Source organism: Hemicordylus capensis, chromosome 2, assembly GCF_027244095.1.
Source record: "Hemicordylus capensis ecotype Gifberg chromosome 2, rHemCap1.1.pri, whole genome shotgun sequence".
Classification (NCBI taxonomy): domain Eukaryota; kingdom Metazoa; phylum Chordata; class Lepidosauria; order Squamata; family Cordylidae; genus Hemicordylus; species Hemicordylus capensis.
Genome location: NC_069658.1, coordinates 298,528,455 through 298,546,329, shown reverse-complemented (window position 1 = coordinate 298,546,329; position 17,875 = coordinate 298,528,455). Strand labels below are relative to the sequence as shown.

At 45.0% G+C, this 17,875-nt stretch overlaps 1 protein-coding gene across 14 annotated transcripts in view; it reads right to left on the bottom strand.

Annotated features, from left to right (window-relative positions):
• Window positions 1-6,399: 6,399 nt before the first annotated feature.
• Window positions 6,400-17,875, bottom strand: part of SLC41A3 (solute carrier family 41 member 3) — a 78,190-nt gene continuing 66,714 nt past the window's right edge. For all 14 annotated transcript variants that reach the window (XM_053294986.1, XM_053294987.1, XM_053294985.1 and 11 more), the window contains 3 exons: window positions 13,572-13,706; window positions 10,041-10,189; window positions 6,400-8,485 (listed from right to left, as the gene is read on the bottom strand). In XM_053294986.1, coding sequence (XP_053150961.1) covers window positions 8,315-8,485; window positions 10,041-10,189; window positions 13,572-13,706 — 455 coding nt within the window. In that variant the 3' untranslated portion in view covers window positions 6,400-8,314. The remainder of the gene's footprint in view (window positions 8,486-10,040; window positions 10,190-13,571; window positions 13,707-17,875) is intronic.

Genomic DNA, 17,875 nt, shown 5'->3' with positions numbered 1-17,875 from the left:
AGCTCTGACAGTTGTTATGCTAAGCTGTTACAGTTTTCGCTCCTGTAATTTCAGTGCTGTTGATCTCTACATTTTAATTTTTGTTGTTTTTATATTATCTTGTTTGGAAACATCTGGGTTGAAAGACAGATTTTTTTAAAAACAACAACAACAACAACATACCAGTTCTACATAGAACTGACAGACCTTTGCCACCGATTGAAACTTTCTTTCTCTGTACCCATATGGAAGCATCCCTATCAACCAAGGCTGCAGTCCTAAATACATTTCCTAGGGAGGGAGAATCATTAAACAGGGCGGCTAACATGATATGCAGCAGTAAGTCCACGGGAGAAGGGCTGAACGTTTGCAGGGTGCCTGTGCTGAAGGCTTCTTGCTCAGCCAAGTGGATGCAGAGTAGGAGCAAATTTAGTATCTCACTAAATGGGAATGTGCATGACCCGAAGTAGTAGCAACAATAGCATTAACAAGTGTTTTGTGGACTGGGGAAAGAATGCCAAAGAACAACTGCCCCGGTACCCCTCTTTTGCTGCTGCCACCTTTCAGGGGAGCAGAAGCAAGAGCCACTTGATACCATTGTTTCATATCACTGACAGCACCCAGTATCTGTGGTTAGGACAGTATCATTTGCCTATACAGGTGAAACTCGGAAAATTAGAATATCATGCAAAAGTCCATTAATTTCAGTAATGCAAATTAAAAGGTGAAACTGATATATGAGACAGACGCATTACATGCAAAGCGAGATAAGTCAAGCCTTAATTTGTTATAATTGTGATGATCATGGCGTACAGCTCATGAAAACCCCAAATCCACAATCCCAGAAAATTAGAATATTACATGGAACCAAGAAGACAAGGATTGTAGAATAGAACAATATCGGACCTCTGAAAAGTATAAGCATGCATATGTATTCAGTACTTGGTTTGGGCCCCTTTTGCAGCAATTACTGCCTCAATGCGGCGTGGCATGGATGCTATCAGCCTGTGGCACTGATGAGGTATTATGGAAGACCAGGATGCTTCATTAGCGGCCTTCAGCTCTTCTGCATTGTTTGGTCTCATGTCTCTCATCCTTCTCTCGGCAATGCCCCATAGATTCTCTATGGGGTCAGGTCAGGCGAGTTTGCTGGCCAATCAAGCACAGTACACTGTATACTTTTCAGAGGTCCGATATTGTTCTGTTCTTCAATCCTTGTCTTCTTGGTTCTATGTAATATTCTAATTTTCTGGGATTGTGGATTTGGGGTTTTCATGAGCTGTACGCCATGATCATCACAATTATAACAAATTAAGGCTTGACTTATCTCGCTTTGCATGTAATGCGTCTGTCTCATATATCAGTTTCACCTTTTAATTTGCATTACTGAAATTAATGGACTTTTGCACGATATTCTAATTTTCCGAGTTTCACCTGTAGGTCTGATGGTGTTATTTTGACCTGCTTTAGAAACTAGTATGGTTGAAAAGTTACGCATAGGAGAAAATAAAACACAATGGATAGGTCTTGAATCTGTCAACTCTCTCAAAGAGTCTAAGAGTTCAACAATGCAGGGGGCCTCCAGAAATATGCCGATAACAGCAGACAGCTCTACGGGACAAACAACCTTGAATATGTGGCTTAAAAATCCCTTTTTATTGAAAGCATTTCCTTCTGTTATATCATATCTCTGGAGGACAGAAAAGTTACTGTATGTCCTAGATGTCTGCCCTTACAGAATTGCAGCTTAATAATACAGGAGATATATCTACAGCTTTCAGCCCTTGGAACTCTCAAAGCCAAAGACTTGTGCTTTCAGAGAACGTCTCACAACCAAAGCGCTGTTTCCAGCTCTTTGGGGTATGGCTAACCCTCAGGGGGATGGGGGGGGCAGAGATCACCCCCCTTCCACCATCTATCATTGTTAGCTGAAGGCTCTTACATGTTTGAAGCAAATAGGCCAGCAGCTGGCATCAATTAGTAGCTGACATGGCCTACCAAAAATGAGCTCAGGGAAAAAATAATAATAAAACGCCAAACACGTGTTTTGCAAAGTACATAATATGGGCAACGGTGGTAGGGAGAGAGATGGTTTGCCTCTGTCCTGGCTGTCATGTTCCAAGCCCAACCCATTAGGCTTGCCAGCACAGCACCTGCAAAGGTACTTATCTGGATGCCGGGCTGGGGGGGAGGTGGTGCAGGCACACAAATGCAAGTGTGAACATTTACTTGGAACGGCGGTAGCCTCCCTACTACTTCTAGATAGCAATTCCCTCGTATTATTGAGGCAGGGGATCGGGTCCAATACCAACCAACACAGGAGACAGGGCTCTAAGTCTGGTTCTCTTAACAGGAAACGGTGCCTATCAGTGGGAAACCAACAGATGGACCTAGAGCAGGCCTGCTCAACTTAGCCCCCCCCCGAGCTGTTTTTGAACTACAACTCCCATAATCCCCAGCCACAGTGGCCAATAGCCAAGGATTGTGGGAATTGTTCACCACGGAAGCATTCTGTGTAATATGCTTTGACATTAAGAACCTTTCCTGTCCCTGCCTTACTCAAGTGGAGTTACACAAGAGCCCAGCTGAAATTTCAACAGATGTTCTCTCTGGAACATGCCCAAGGTGGAAACACTAGGTTTGGATGAGGAGAAAATGCTCACTGTTGTTTCTCCACTAATAAGGAGATGATTTCTTGTTAGGATTCCAAGGGAAGGGATTGTGTGAGCCCTTACAGGGATTTTGTGGCACAGTGGGGCTGGCCTAATGTAAAACAGACACCACAGTAGCAGAATGATACACAGCAATGGCAAAGTCACCAAGTCCTTAAATGTCACTACTGGACACAATGGCACAATAAGCACAAAGGGACACATCTGAATTGCCACTTCACTGGAGCTGGCTCTGTGGATGAAAGCCTTTACTCACCAGGCCTGTCAGAGGAATACTTTCCCCCCCTTCCCAGCAGTGTTCATGTAAGAGGGGGTGCATGGCTCCAGTTTTCTATGGTATAAAACACCATACAAGTTACCATTCTCCTAGCATGCCCTTTAAATTACTGGTAGTAGCTTTGTATATACCACAGCCATTGCAGCACATCTGTGCTTGTGGTTGAACACGGCTGGAACTCTGTAATTCCAGTTTCATGCTCAAACACATGCAGATGTTTTACTAAAACATTCCAAATGTTGCTGGGATGGCCACCTTTGGGTTTCATCAGTTCAGGACATTTTGTTATGGAACGAACAGGAGGGGAGGCAGAGTCACATGTTGGTAAGAAAGGTTATGGTGGGCTCATGGGATGCCCCGCTATTTGCCCCTGGAGTCTGCAACAGTCTCCCCTGTAACAGGGATTCCCAGATGTTGTTGACAACTCCCAGTGGCAATGACCTTTGGCTGGGGATCCCTGTTAACTCGGAACACTGGTCTGGAAGGTTCTTATCTCCTGTATGAACATGAACACACACAGGCTACCATATTGTGCAGGGCACTGCCCATCCAAGAGGGGTGCATGCTCATGGCTTCTGAGTCAGCCAAGAGCCTGTCTGTGCAGCTTCCAAAGGTGAAGGTTTCAAGTTCCCTCTCTGGCTTCTCTAAGATAGGGCTGAGAGAGATTTCTGCCTGCAATCTTGGAGAAGCCGCTGCCAGTCTGTGTAGACAATACTGAGCTAGATTGACCAATGGCCTGACTCAGTATATGGCAGCTTCCTATGTTCCCAACCTCTACGTCATTGCTACTGTGCTGCTAATGCTAAAGCCCTCATCTTCAGAAGCTGCGTGGAGAGGCTCTTGGCTGACTCAGGAACAGCAAGTATGTATCCCTCTTAGATGTGGGGCTTGCATGGAGATGTGCCCTCAAATGTCTCTTGCAGTGATTTAGTTAAGGAATGTGTTTATGTTCAAGACCTGATTTGTAACTAGAAATGGAGTTGGGAAGGAATTTATCACACATTCAGTTTGACTAGTGGCCCTGGTATTTTTTTCTCTATTCTGCAGGATTTGACTCAGTTAACACAAGCAAGACATCTCTCCCCTCACCTATCTGCAATGCAACTGCTTTCTGCTTGTAGCTTCCAGTAGCCCCACCTCATGGCTTGGACTGAAAAGGGGTTTTGGTGCCTTCTATCATCATGGCTTTATCTATAACATGCTACAGACAAGATCTCTAAGCAGAAGAGTTGGGGTGAGCCCTACAAAGTACAAAATGCACTTCCCAGGACTCTTTAGCCATGACAGTTAAATTGGTCTAAACCCACAATAAAACCTGGTAGCCTTAGATTGATTCTCTTGACACTCCCACCCTCTGCTATTCTGTTGGGGTTTTTTTTCCCATTTAGCTGATATCAGCTATGCACCGACATCCCACTCTTATGAGTGTTTCAGCTCAACACATATTCGGGCTACAGACTAGTGCCTTCTCGTGTCATTAAGTCACACCAGTTATAGGTGTGCTTCTGGCATAAAACTATAAGACTTTACTTGCAAATGTTGACCCCACCCCACCCCACCCAGGTTTTTTTTTAAACCCAGGGTGGAAAATATGGGAGCCAAAGTTATGCGTCTTTGGGAAGGGATGGGCTCCCCACCTCAAGCTACTTATCTGCCTGAACCAGAATGCTTCTTGCTGTTCTTAATCCCTGTTTATGATGGAGAGAGAGAGAGAGAAACAACAGTGATCAGATTAACAGAATTACTCCCCGCAGAATCTTGCCTGCCAAGTCTGTTATTGAGTCCTTGCTCATGAGCAGTGAGAAGGGGCAACAGGGCTAGCAGGGAAGAAGCTTAAAAAGCTTACCTCACCACAGACGACCGAGGGCTCCCTCTTTAGCAGGTGGATTGCCCGCCCAGACCATTATCGGCTGCTGCCAGTAACTCGGAGGGTTGGGGTGCCGCGATGCATCGGCCCCCCAACCTTGGAGCTCCCATAATGCATCGCGCAAGTGCACAGTGAATTATGGGGATCTCCCATCGCTTCCCTGCAACTGGCCAGGAGCCCTGCAGTCTGCCAGCCTTGGCTGCAAGCAGCCAGGGCTGGCAGACCATGACCGGAACAGGGTTAGGAGAGAGCGCTCTATCCTAACCTCGTTTTAAAGGGTGGCTACGGAGGTGGGTTTGCTGCGGAGGCACTGCTGGGATTGGGCCCACTCTCAGCAGTACATACATGCAGGCAAAACCGGACTGGGCTTCCTTAGCCCAGTTTTGCCTGCACGCGTGAATAGTTTCATTATCTCATACATCTAAGGCACGGTCACAAAATAAAACCCTCAAAATGGGAGCTATTATATGGAGTCCTTCAGGGCTCCATTCCGTCACCAATGCTTTTTAACATTTACATGAAACCGCTGGGTGATGTCATCAGATTGGGTGCAGGGTGTTACAAGTACGCCGATGCCACCCAAATCTATCTCTCCTTATCATCATCATCATCATCATCATCATCATGAAATGGCATTCACTCCTGAAATGCCTGCCTATGGGCAGTAATGGGCTGGATGAGGGATAACAAATGAAAGCTGAATCCAAGCAAAATGAAGGTGCTCATTGTAGGGGATCGAAATTTAAGGGACGAGTTAGATCTTCCTGTGCTGGATGGGGTAACACTCCCCCAGAAGGAACAGGCACGCAGCTTGGGGGTGCTGTTGTATCCAGGCCTCATCCTGGTATCTCAGGTGGAGGCTATGGCCAGGAGCACTTTTTATCAGCTTTGGTTGATTCGACAGCTGTGTCTATTCCTTGAAGAGAATGATCTCAAAACAGCGGTGCACCAGCTGGTAACCTCCAGGCTCGACGACTGCAATGCACTCTACATGGGCCTGCCTTTGTATGTAGTTCAGAAACTTCAGTTAGTTCAAAATGCAGCAGCCAGATTAGTCTCTGGGGTAACTCGGAGAGACCATATTATGCCAGTCTTAAAACAGTTGTACTGGCTGCCAATATGTTTCCAGGCAAACTATAAAGTGCTGGTCATTACCTTTAAACTCTGAACGGCTTGGGTCCAGGCTACCTTAGAAAGTGCCTTCTTAGGTACAATCCCCATCACTTGTTGAGGTCATCTGGAAAGGTCCATCTCCAGTTACCACCGGTATGTCTGCTGGCGACTCGGAACTAGGCCTTTTCTGTAGCTGCTCCTGGCCTATGGAATGCACTTCCGGCAGATACCCAGAGTTTAGGCTCGCTATTGGCCTTTAAGAGAACCCTAAAAACTTACTTCTTTGGCCTGACCTTCCAAGGTTTGTAAATTGTTTTTTGTAGTATTTTAATTAGTTTTAAATGGTTTTTAATTGGTTTTATATTGCTTTTAGCATTGTGTTTTAAATGGTTTGTGTTTTTATGTCTTTTTAAATTTGTTGTACACCACCCAGAGTCTTTGGATGGGGCAGTTTATACATGTAATAAATAAATAATAAATGAAACACTAACCATTTTTAAAAACATTTTATTGTATGTGTATTTCTTTCTATAAACCATACAACTGCTATCAGTTTTGACGTTCTAAAACAAAAAGCATAGAATCCAAATCTTACCAAACTAGGCACAGATGCTGAGGGCAGAGTGAAATTCTACCCTTCAGTCTCCCTGGCTTTCTATTGGTCAGGGCCCCCTTAAGCAAAAGCTTATTGGGCTTTAAGAACTCTGCATCAGGGTGAAACTTTCCTGCCCTAAGAAGGTTGGTTTAAGCAGATGATGGCCAATTTTCTCTCTGGCACAGAACTCTTAAAGGACTGAGAAGAGAAGACCTGTTCTTCCCGGCAGAGTCTTAAGAACAATGGCTGACATGTGAAAAATTCAATGAGTGTTTTAATGCAACATGCACACAGTTGCACAGGTGTGCTCAAAAATTGCACAAATGCGGTTGCGTGAAAGAACAGCCATTATTTCCAATGTCTATACAATCACACAAACTCTGTTTGTGCAAGGCCGCATTTGTGTAAGACTGCATTTACACAACTGCATGCACATTACATTACGACACACACTGAACATTTCTCAGTATGTCAGCCATTGAACTCCATCCAGGACAGGGAAAACTCCCCCCTACCCTAGATGAGACTCCAAATCAGCTATGGTCCAATATGGAGTATGCTGAAACGGACTGCCTGGGTTCTTTTTTAAAGCATTTACCAATTCTATGATCAGGGCTGTTCATCTCGACAAGTCTTTATGCGCAAACATATGCATACTCTGACAGCCGCTTCAGATTTGACACTGACATGGGGGGGGGGTGGGGGGGTTGGAAGCTCAGCTGCCTCATTCTCACTTTGAAACTTCCTCTTCAGCATATGTCTTGTCCAAAATAGAACTTTTGTATTTCACCTCCATCTAGGATGATACCTGATGTGGAGGCATATTGCACACCTCTGCAGAGCATGAGAATGTTCCATTAGGACAAGACAGAGATATGGATAAACAGGAAATTACTTCCTTTCCTGTTTCTCCTGCCTTGCTTACAAAATTGCTCTATTTCTCAGGATTTTATAGATGCGTAAATATATTTGAAAGCATGCAAAACGCCAATAAAAGGCTTCAGTAGTGGCACTACTATGTCTGTTTCTTGGCTTCCAGCTAAACTGCCTATCTTTTGCCAGTTTCCAATTAATACTCTTTCTACTACCACAATCCCAACAGTTCCAAAATGCTGCAAAAGCTGAAATAAAGCATAAACATGCAATCATAATGAAATGTAGGGCAAAATATACAAATGTGCCCATGTGTATTATTACTATGAATAGGCCACTGTGAAACAGAATCTGAGCTATGGAAGCACAAAGCTTTGGTTTTTCTAGTGTCCGTTTTGGATTTTTTGGTGTAGTGTGTGAACAGCCCTAGATATAGTTCTCTTTTTCTATGAGACCTTGTGGAAGAAAGACAGGCAGTAAAATGTCTTCTCTGGTGGCAGAGACAATGCAACATCCTCATCTAGGACATAATCTAAATCGCAAGAGATAGCCTCCCCGCATTCATGTCAATGGACTTTTCAGAGTCCATTGGACCTGGCTGACCAGACCTTTTCAATAACACTTAACCAACTGAGAGGGAGGTTGGAGTAGAGTGTATCACAACTCCTTCACTGATAGATACTGCTGCCACTTCAAAGCTGAAGTCCCTGTTGATACTACTTCATTGGTAGATAATTTATTTCAAACTTTCCAGCTATGCACTGTCAAAGTCAAAAGAAAGGGATATCCAATCCATTCCAGTTTAAGGACCTGGAAGTCCTCTTTTTCAATACCCTGTTGGACCGTATCAAAAGCACCATAGTGAAAGTTTTGCTTGTCATTAGCAGTAGGCAGGTCAGCACTGTAGCAGAAGTCCCCTGAGTTTCTCAGTTTCATCTTCAAGAAAAGCCCTTGAACCACCAAACCACATGAAAGCAAAGTGCAAGAAACCCAGTGCCCAGGAGGTCTCCCATTGCAGTGAGGTAGGGGATGGAGAAATTGTCAGGATCCAGACCCTTTCTCCACATCAGCCGCACAAGCAGGTCAGCCATGTAGAGCAGAATTATCACCTGTAAACAGAAAAATGTTTACAGTTATTGGTGTCTTATCAGCATACAAATTAGCCATTGTATTTTTTTTTTTTTTGCATGGTGTTTTGTACTGGGAGCAATTATAGTACTAAATCGGCAAACAATGAAACACAGAAGAAATTTACCATCAGTTCCATGGGCTAGAGGAGCCTGTCCCAAAGGGCAGTAAGGAATCGGACTGTTGCCGTTTATTATATAGGAAAGAAGACATGTGTTCCATGGGAAGAAGCCTCTAAGGTCTTACCAGTAAGAGAAGTGGGACATTAAGGTAACAACTAAGAGGAGTCAGAGGGGATGCCTTTCCATTTTCCTACAGGCCTTTCTTAAGCAAACATGATGGCATAACAGAATAATTCTAAAAGATTGCATGGGCTGATGATGGTGCTGAAAAGCTAGATATGAAATTGTAACTTCTATGATGCCATCAACATACATGGTACCTTACACAGGTAACCTAAGTCTAGACTCCCAAAGAGATTAAAATCTAAAATAAACAGTGAAGGAGAAAAATCCAAGACTCTGCATCAAAATTTTGATTTTGCATCAAAATGTTCAAGTTTGATTTCAATTTACATGCAACTCCTTGAATCTGTAGATTCAAAAAGCCCCACAATCCCTCCCTCCAAAACATCCACAACATGTTGAGCTGCTATGGACCTACCTGAGAGGAAATGTACATAATCCCTATGAGAAGCCTGAAGCAGAACAAGAGCAAAGCGTTTACCCTGGGAGCTACAGTGATACAAGGTAGCATCCAGACTTGCCTTGCACTAGCACAAATGCTATTCCACTATAGTGCAAGGACAGTGTACGGTCCCTGAAGAAATCCACCTCTACTGCAGATAGGTTCTTGCATTAGTGCGATATGTTTCCCACCCTCAAGCACAAGCTGTATATGTGCAAGTGGGGAATTCCTTGTGCAACATGCACCGTGTGGTTCCTCTACCACTAGTGATAGGGCAACTTTGTGGAGCACCACAACCACAAAAAGACCTTCCATGAGCACCACTGTGGATGCTACCCAATGGTTGCCCTAATGTCCAAACTGCACACTATCAAGAAGGGATAGTCTGCGTTTTGGACATGCACTGGGGAGTTATCCACAGTGGTGGATACTTAACAATCCCATGCATCTTTGGTGAATGCTCAAAACTGTAGCCATAGGTTAGTCTACTGGTCTCTCTCTGCATTTTTAGAGAGGATTTTCAATGTAATGTCTCTCAGTGCAGCACTGCCATCTCTAGATCTGTTTCCACCAGAAATCCAGTATAAGAAGTACTACAAGTATACCCAGAATGTTGGGGGCAATATGCTAAAATCATTGCAAACCGCTTAGAGAGCTCTGGCTATAGAGAGGTATATAAATGTAAGTGCTATTGCTATTGCTACTGCTACAAGTGAATGCTGTAAATCTAGACATCAAAAACTCACTGAGATCAGAATGGTGGCATGATCTTAGTAGGAAAGGGTCAGTCATGAGCACATTTGTACATTGCAAGTCCCAGTCTCATTCTGAAAGTCAGCTTCTCATTACCTGCAGGAGAGCAGCCAGCAAGTAAAACATCACGAAAGTGACGGACAATGGTATATGGCCTGCCTTAAACAAACTGATGATATAGAGGAACACCAGATGCCCTGGGATCACTAACAGGATCAGGACGCGAGCTGCTCTGGAATTTACCCCTACAAAGAATGAAAAGCAAATGATGTTAGTAACCAAAGTTGTATTAAGTGGAAAAAGACATGATCAGCTCTCCTCCCTCTAAGGGAGGACAGCTGGTCTTGTAGAAGCAAGCACGAACATAGGAAGCTGCCATATACTGAGTCAGACCATTGGTCTATCTAGCTCAGTATTGTCTTCACAGACTGGCAGCAGCTTCTCCAAGGTTGCAGGCAGGAATCTCTCTCAGCCCTATCTTGGAGAAGCCAGGGAGGGAAGCTCTTCTCTGAGTGGCTCCATCCCCTGAGGGGAATATCTTATAGTGCTCACACTTCTAGTCTCCCATGCATATGCAACCAGGGCAGACCCTGCTTAGCTAAGGGGACAAGTCATGCTTGTTACCACAAGACCAGCTCTCCTTTCCCTTTGCTAAGCAGGGTCCACCCTGGTTTGCATTTGACTGGGATAATGAGTGTGAATACTGTAAGATATTCCTCTCAGGGAATGGAGCTGCTCTGGGAAGAGCATCTAGGTTCCAAGTTCCCTCCCTGGCATCTCCAGGATAGGGCTGGGAGAAACTCCAGCCTGCAACCTTGGAGAACCCACTGCCAGTCTGGGTAGACAATACTGAGCTAGATGGACCAAAGATCCAATTTGGTATATGGCAGCTTCCTATGTTCCTATGAGTTTTACACGTGTTACTATGGACTGTGTGTCCAGTGACCTCAGCAGTACAAATAGCTGGCAACTAATTTATAAAAGATACAAACAATCTTTCAGAATAATCTGGCTGGTGCCTCCAAATGGGTCTCATATGAAGGCCACTTTAAGTGGCCTCCACTGATGACCATCTCCAATGGCAAACTCTTTCTGTACAGCTAACCTCCACATGGATTGGAAGATTGTCTTCATGTCACACCAGACATGACACAGAGGGTTTCAAAATTTATTTTATGTAAAAATTAAAACCTGCATCATGATAAATTAGAGGCAACAGCATTGTGAGCTCTGTGCAAAAAAGTTGGTGTCCATCACACATCTCTCTCAATTTGTAGTCATAGTTTCTAGGGATGTGCCTCAAAAGTGCCGATTTGAGGTCGAATTGAATAAGCCAGATTTGATTCTAACTCGAATCTGCAGACTCAAATCTGATCAGATTTAATTCAGCTCGATTCGGACCACTTCTAAAGGTTCAAAGGTCCAAATTTGGATCGTGGGTAGGTCACCATGGGTACCACCTACTACCCAAATTTCAATGCAGAGGGGCACTAGGTTGATTTTTTAATTATTTTAAAAAGTTTTTACTGATTTTGTGTATTTCCATCATAGGTAATAATGGAGATTTGAAGTTGCCCAATCCCTAACCCTAACACAAATCCGCAGCTTTAATCTTTTTTTTTTTAAAGCTAAGCTCTAGCCCTTGTAGAAGAGAAGTTATGGAGCAAAAAGTGTGGTCACTATTATTCAACAGTTTGGATTATTTGGTGTATAATAACTTTTCCTCATAATGAATCCCTATGGGGATTCATTGCACACCTTCATTTTTCTGTTCATTTTGACTGTCTTTGGACAGTGCCAACTGCCATGTGTCAACTACACACACACACACTGGGTTACTCAGTTTATTTTTAGTAATTGTTGAGGTGTTTAGACTCTTTGGTGTGTAATGAATCCTTATAGGGATTCATTATGAGGAAAGGTTATTAGATGCCAAAGAGTCTAAACACTTGAAAAGATTACTAGAACATAAACTGAGTTGTACCCCATCGCCTTGCAGGTGGGGGTGGGGTGTAGTTGGCACATTGTAGTTGACATTTGGCACTGTCCAAAGACAGCCAAAATGTATAGAAGAAATGAAGGTGTGTAATGAATCCTCACAGGAATTCATTGAGGAAAAGTTATTATATACCAAATAATCTAAACTGTTGAAAAATAGTGACCGCACTTTTTGCTCCATAACTCCACTTCTACAAGGGCTAGAGCTTAGCTTAAAAAAAAATAAAAAAAAAATGAAATGGCATGATATGGGAGCAGAATCATGCCCTACATGATTTTCCAGGATCAGGAATACTCATATGTCTGGTTTTACTAAGTACAGTTACAGATAAGTACATTGGCCAACTAATTAAAGGGATGCTTTTTTGAACCTGTACTGATGACTTTTCTGTATTTAATATGAGACAGAAAAAGGTGACCACAAACAAATGCTCTTAAACATTATTTGCTTTTGGGTTTTTTTGCTAGGATCTATGTCCTTAAGAATACAAGTGGATGTACTTCTGAATAGACATGCTTTGGATTGTACTGCTAGTCTTGAATGTGGCCCAGTGCACACCTTTGAATTTTTCTGAAAATTGTACACCCCTTAGAGAAATCTCTCAAACAGTGAAATCTGAACTCCACCAAGTTTAAAGGGTTGGTATGAGTTCATGAGTTGGTATGCTTAGGACACCCATGCTTTACATGGGTGGCATCTGAACAACCAAACTGTGTGCAGGACTGCGTGCAGGATGGCACTGAGTAATGTGGTAATTATCTGCTTCTTCGATTAGTCTGCTGGGTGCCCCTTTGGTATATAGTGAATCAGTGATGTCAACAGAAACTGCTACATCTTCATCAAAGGCTCTTCCTCCTCCCTCTCATTCCCGTCTTCTAGACATTGGCCAGACAGCTTTCTCACCTACTCTCTTGGCTGTGGGCATCATTGCTGCTCCATCTAGCATGACCACTCAGCTCACAACATTTCTGTTCGTCTCTTCTGAACTTAAACAAGCAAATGGGCATAGATGGGCTTTTGATTTAGCCTGCATCTCCATTATGCCACTGAAGTCAACGCAGGGGCACAATCGAGATCAGATCCATGATCAGACCATGACACTTCAGGATTTCAGACTGGAAGCAGATCCAGGTCCAGGAACCCAGGTCACTACTGAAGAGCTTGAAAGCAGGAGGATAGAAGGCTGATTTCCAGCAGAGAAATTCAGAGCATGGGAGCGGAGGGAGCATTTCATTCTTCCTCCACCCAATGCTCCCCCCCATCCCTCTCTCTGCTGCCGCTTGAAGGGGTGATAACTGGCAGGGGGAGAACAGGAAATAACTGGCAGATTTGGAAGTGTTAAGCACCCCTTTCCTGCCTGCCACCACTTTCCAGCTGTTTGGCAGGAATCCACATTCCCAGACAAGAGTCTGCTGCCTAATAGAGAACTCTGGTCTAGCTAGTAAAGGAGGAGGATTTTATCTCCTCCATTCAAATGGTGACCTTCCGCCTCAGTATTCATCCATCCTCACCTTTAGGGCCCTGTTGAAAGTGTAGGCTTCAAGACACACTGGGTGGCAACTACAGTGCTACCTAGGGCTTTAGATGTGTGGAGTATTAGGAGTCAGTACCTAAACACGGGTCCTTACCTGCACCGAAGAAAGTGGTGCATGGATTAGGCCAGTGCTGCCTCATCTTGTATGGCAGGACTCCAGGCAAGCTCCAGAAATGCAGAAACGTGGAAATGCGGCTGGCCTGGATGGCTACCAAATTGCCACCAACACCTGTAAAGCAAAGTGCAAGGGGAGAAACACAACATATAAGAATAGCCCTCCTTTCAGCCCGAACTATTCTTGAGGGTCTTCCAGGCAGAACCAAGCCCCTTAGGTCCAGACTGATGCCACCCAAGACCAAAGAGAGAATGATGTTTTTAACACGGAGCTTTGAGAGCAAACTGTCAGCTCCTCTGCTAACAATGGGCTGAATAGGTCTTTGCGGGATCAGTGACCTGGGAAGACCCTGGCGGTGCAACAGCACCTGAATCTGGTATGCATATGCTAAAACACCTTCACTCAATTAAACTGAAGCACAAAAAATATTCCTCAGCCAGGGCAATCCCCTCCCTGGTGTTAATGAGATTTATTGTCTGGTTGAGTTAAAAACAGAAGTCTGGCATTCCATGATTGAATCAAGCCCTGAATCACCTCCATAACCTTTGGTATTTCAACCAGCTTGAATTTCCAAGACAACAGACTCAGAAGCAAAGCTCTGGATCCACCAAGGAGCCCACTTCTTTCCTACCATTCTACAGTAAAGTAGAAACTCTTCCGTTAGAATCGCCCCTTTTTGCCCTTACTCTTCTGAATGGAAGATGAGGCTGAATCTATTCAATCCTTTTGATATTCCCCATCAAATTTTGAGGTAGAAGGACTCCAGCTTAGAGCCAGCACTTTCAGTAGTCCATCCAGAGCAGACCAGCCTGACCACCCAGAGAGAGAATGCCTATGAATCGTGTTAATCATTAATCATGTGCTGTGTGAAAAAGGTCTTCCTCTTTGAACCAAAGGTTAGCCTTTGGTTCAAAGATTCCCTAGCAAGACACAAGAGTCTGGCCCCATGCATCACAACAAAACCTATATGCTTCAGCGACAAAAATGGCATTTCATCTAGAACACTTTTCCCAAGGAATATGCTCAGGGCTCACTGGAAGGATGGTGGTCAATCAGCATCCACTCCGATGTTCTCTGGACACAAAGATTTGTGAGGGACAAACATAAGTCTGGCCCATGAACTGCTGATCTGTGTTGGGAACTTGCAGAGCCTACACTGTCACAGCATCCAGCCTCCTCCCAATATCCATTACAGTGATGCCCACAAATGCTGCTGTCATCGTTGTGGAGGTAAGCCACTAACACACAACCAGATCAGTGCTACAGAGACAGAATGAATGGGTGCCAGTGCTTCACACACAAACTACCACTGTTGCAACAGGAGCCTACCTTCTGCATGGGAGGTGCACAAGCATACCTGTCCAGTTCATAAAATCCTGCTCAGGGTTTCAGTCTCACCAGGAACACTAGTGCTCATCTTCTAGAATGAGGTGGACAGGTGGGAGAGGCACCAGGATGGCAACACATGTTCCTCTGGCTCCACGGGGAGCCTACACACACACACACACGCGCACACACACACACACAGAGGCCACAGGGAAGACTACAACTCAGTGCTACAGTAATGCTTCTCCTAGAGCCTCCAAGGAGAGAGGAGGACTGTCCATATATCACCCCTGCTAATTGAGCAAAGAGGTACCTTTTAAAAGTGGTGATTCTCTTTTATGAGCAGGGGGAGAGCAACTGGCCCTATCCATCTCCAGCAGAGCATCCCTCCAGTGGCTGTTGCCTGTCGTGTGTGTGTGTGTGTGTGTGTGTGTGAACGTACACATACCGCTTTGGGAACTTTTGTTGAAAAGTGGTATATAAATATTTGTCACATTCAGATATTTTCAGCCATACCCTCCATGCATTACTGGTGTAGAGCTACCCTGCATGAGATGCAATGGAGGCCTCTCCAGTCCACTATTTCTCTGGGACCAGATATATAACCAAGTACTTCTGGTTCTAAAAAAAGAGGCATTTCCCCCTTATTTATCACGCAACATTGTTTCAGGGTATTCAGGAATCACTGTTAGCAGCACAGGTGCTCATCAGTGGTGCCTATATGCACACAACAGGTTTGACCCTTGTGCCCTTGTTTGTGGACACATTCCCACAGGCACCACAAGCAGCTCTTCATTATATGACAGCTCCTGCAGTGGTGGACTGCAAAACCACTCGCCGCATACCAGTACTGTTACAGCCACTGCATAGGTAATGCCTATTCTGATACAAGGGAAGATGGGATTGTCTGCCTTGATGCAAGGGGAGGACAGGCAGGTCCAGAAGCACCCACGAAGCCTAGCCTTTGGCATCAAGGCAACCTTCCCAGGACTTGGGCCAATTAGCATGCCGACTGGATTCCAGCTAGCTCCCTCCCTCCTTGTGAGTCCTCCTGTAAAACTACACTGCTTACACCTGCTCTGTGCTGAAGACATACCAAAAGATTACACAGAAAATCTGCAGCAACTCAAGGAATGCTATTTGAGGAAGGGAATTCAAATTCTCTCCCTACCAACACATCCCTTCTAGCATGTTGTGCCACAGCACTAGTTTCTAACCGACTCGGAGCATGAGAGAATTTCAGCCGTAAAATGACTGAAAGAGGAAGCGCCCCCGCCCTTGCCCATAAGTGAACATCTCCTTCTCAGCCACGTTCTGTGTTCTCCCACTTCTGAGATGAGGTTGCTGTCATATAATCTGGAGCTCTCCTCAGGAAGTCTCTACCACAACCGCCATCCCTGCAAAGCCAGCAGCTGCTTTTGATTCTGCTTCTCAGAAATGAACAAAGCCAGAAGACTCTTTCAATTTTAGCAGATGTTGGAAGTAAGCACAATAGGGCATAATCACATTCTGTCCCGGAGGCAGTGGACAATGATTCAGCAAAGAGTGGAATCAGTTCTACCCATGTAGGGCAAGCTTGTAAGATCAATTTGTTCTGTCCGAACACATTCATTTGGACAAAGTGGAAGGAGGAACTCCCTTTTTTCCATTCAGCAGGAGCATTCATCCTAGGGAAAGAGTGACAGGCAAGGTCCAGAGACCACTCTCTGCTTCCCGCCCCACCCCCCATAAACCTGCCGCATTGCTGAGTTGCCCATTCAGCCTCACCGTTTCAAAGCGTAAGGAGAGGCACAGGCTAATGAATTCGCATCTGCAAATGAATACTGGCTAGGGCCTCAGGGCTTGGACACATGCATTCCATCTCTACAGGCCAGGTGGCCACTGGGCTGGTCTGTGCTGGGATCCATGAGTCCATGTGGTGCAGTGGATACAGCGTTAGCACTGAACTGCCTGGTGGGAGTTCAAATCCCCCCACAGCCTAGTAGCGACCAGTGAGCGCTCTCTCTGCAGTGGCAAAAGGGTGGCAAACATAGGTGCAATTCTCTTTTATACTCACAGCAATCCTGTGAGGTAGGTTGGGCTGAGAGATAGTGCCGGGTCCAGTGAATTTCATGGCTGAGGCAGTTGTGGCCGGTGAGTGCTGTTCCTGGGGTTGGGGTGGTGAGGGTGGGAAGCAAGACCTTAAATAAAATGCTAACCTCGCCGCCGCAGGCACCTGACAGAAAGCATGTGCTGTCCACTCAAATGGCTGCCGCACATGCAGAGAGGCCAACTGAGTGGCAAGGGCAGGGCAGCCTCTCACAGGTGGATGGGTCAGCCGGATGTCCGCGGCACTGAGGTAAGCATTGTAATAAAGGTATCACTTCCTGCCCCCCACCGCCTGCCGCCCCCCCAGCGTTCACTAGCTGCAACTTCCTCAGTCATGAAGTTCACTGGACCAGTCACTATCTCTCAGTCCACCTCACCTCTCAAGATTGCTGTGAGTATAAAAGAGGATTGCACCTGTGTTTGCCACCCTCATCTCCTTGCAGAGAGGATGGAATACAGTTCTGGTGAAATAGCTCAGCAGGATGGTGAGCTCCACAATGGTGGTGGGGGGGACATTATTTGCAGAACTACTCAAACACTACCTCTTTGTCCTGGATACGCCTCCCGTTTCTGGTTTACTGCTAAGGTGCTGAACTGGCAGTGCTGGCATTTCATATGAGAACATGCTTCGAGAGGAGTCAGTGGGTAGGCAAACTGAGAGCAACTAGCGCAGCTGCTGAAATCCACAACTCAGCAGGATTTCAGCTGAAAACAAAGGTTCTGACAAGGAATATCATTCTGAAAATTCTACCCACTTTAGAATTAATTGCAACTTTAAGCGGCAATTCAAGAAAACATGCTGTGTGGATTTTTATTTGCTACTGCAATATTTATAGAATCCAATCCAGTCAGAGTGGTGGTACAGCACC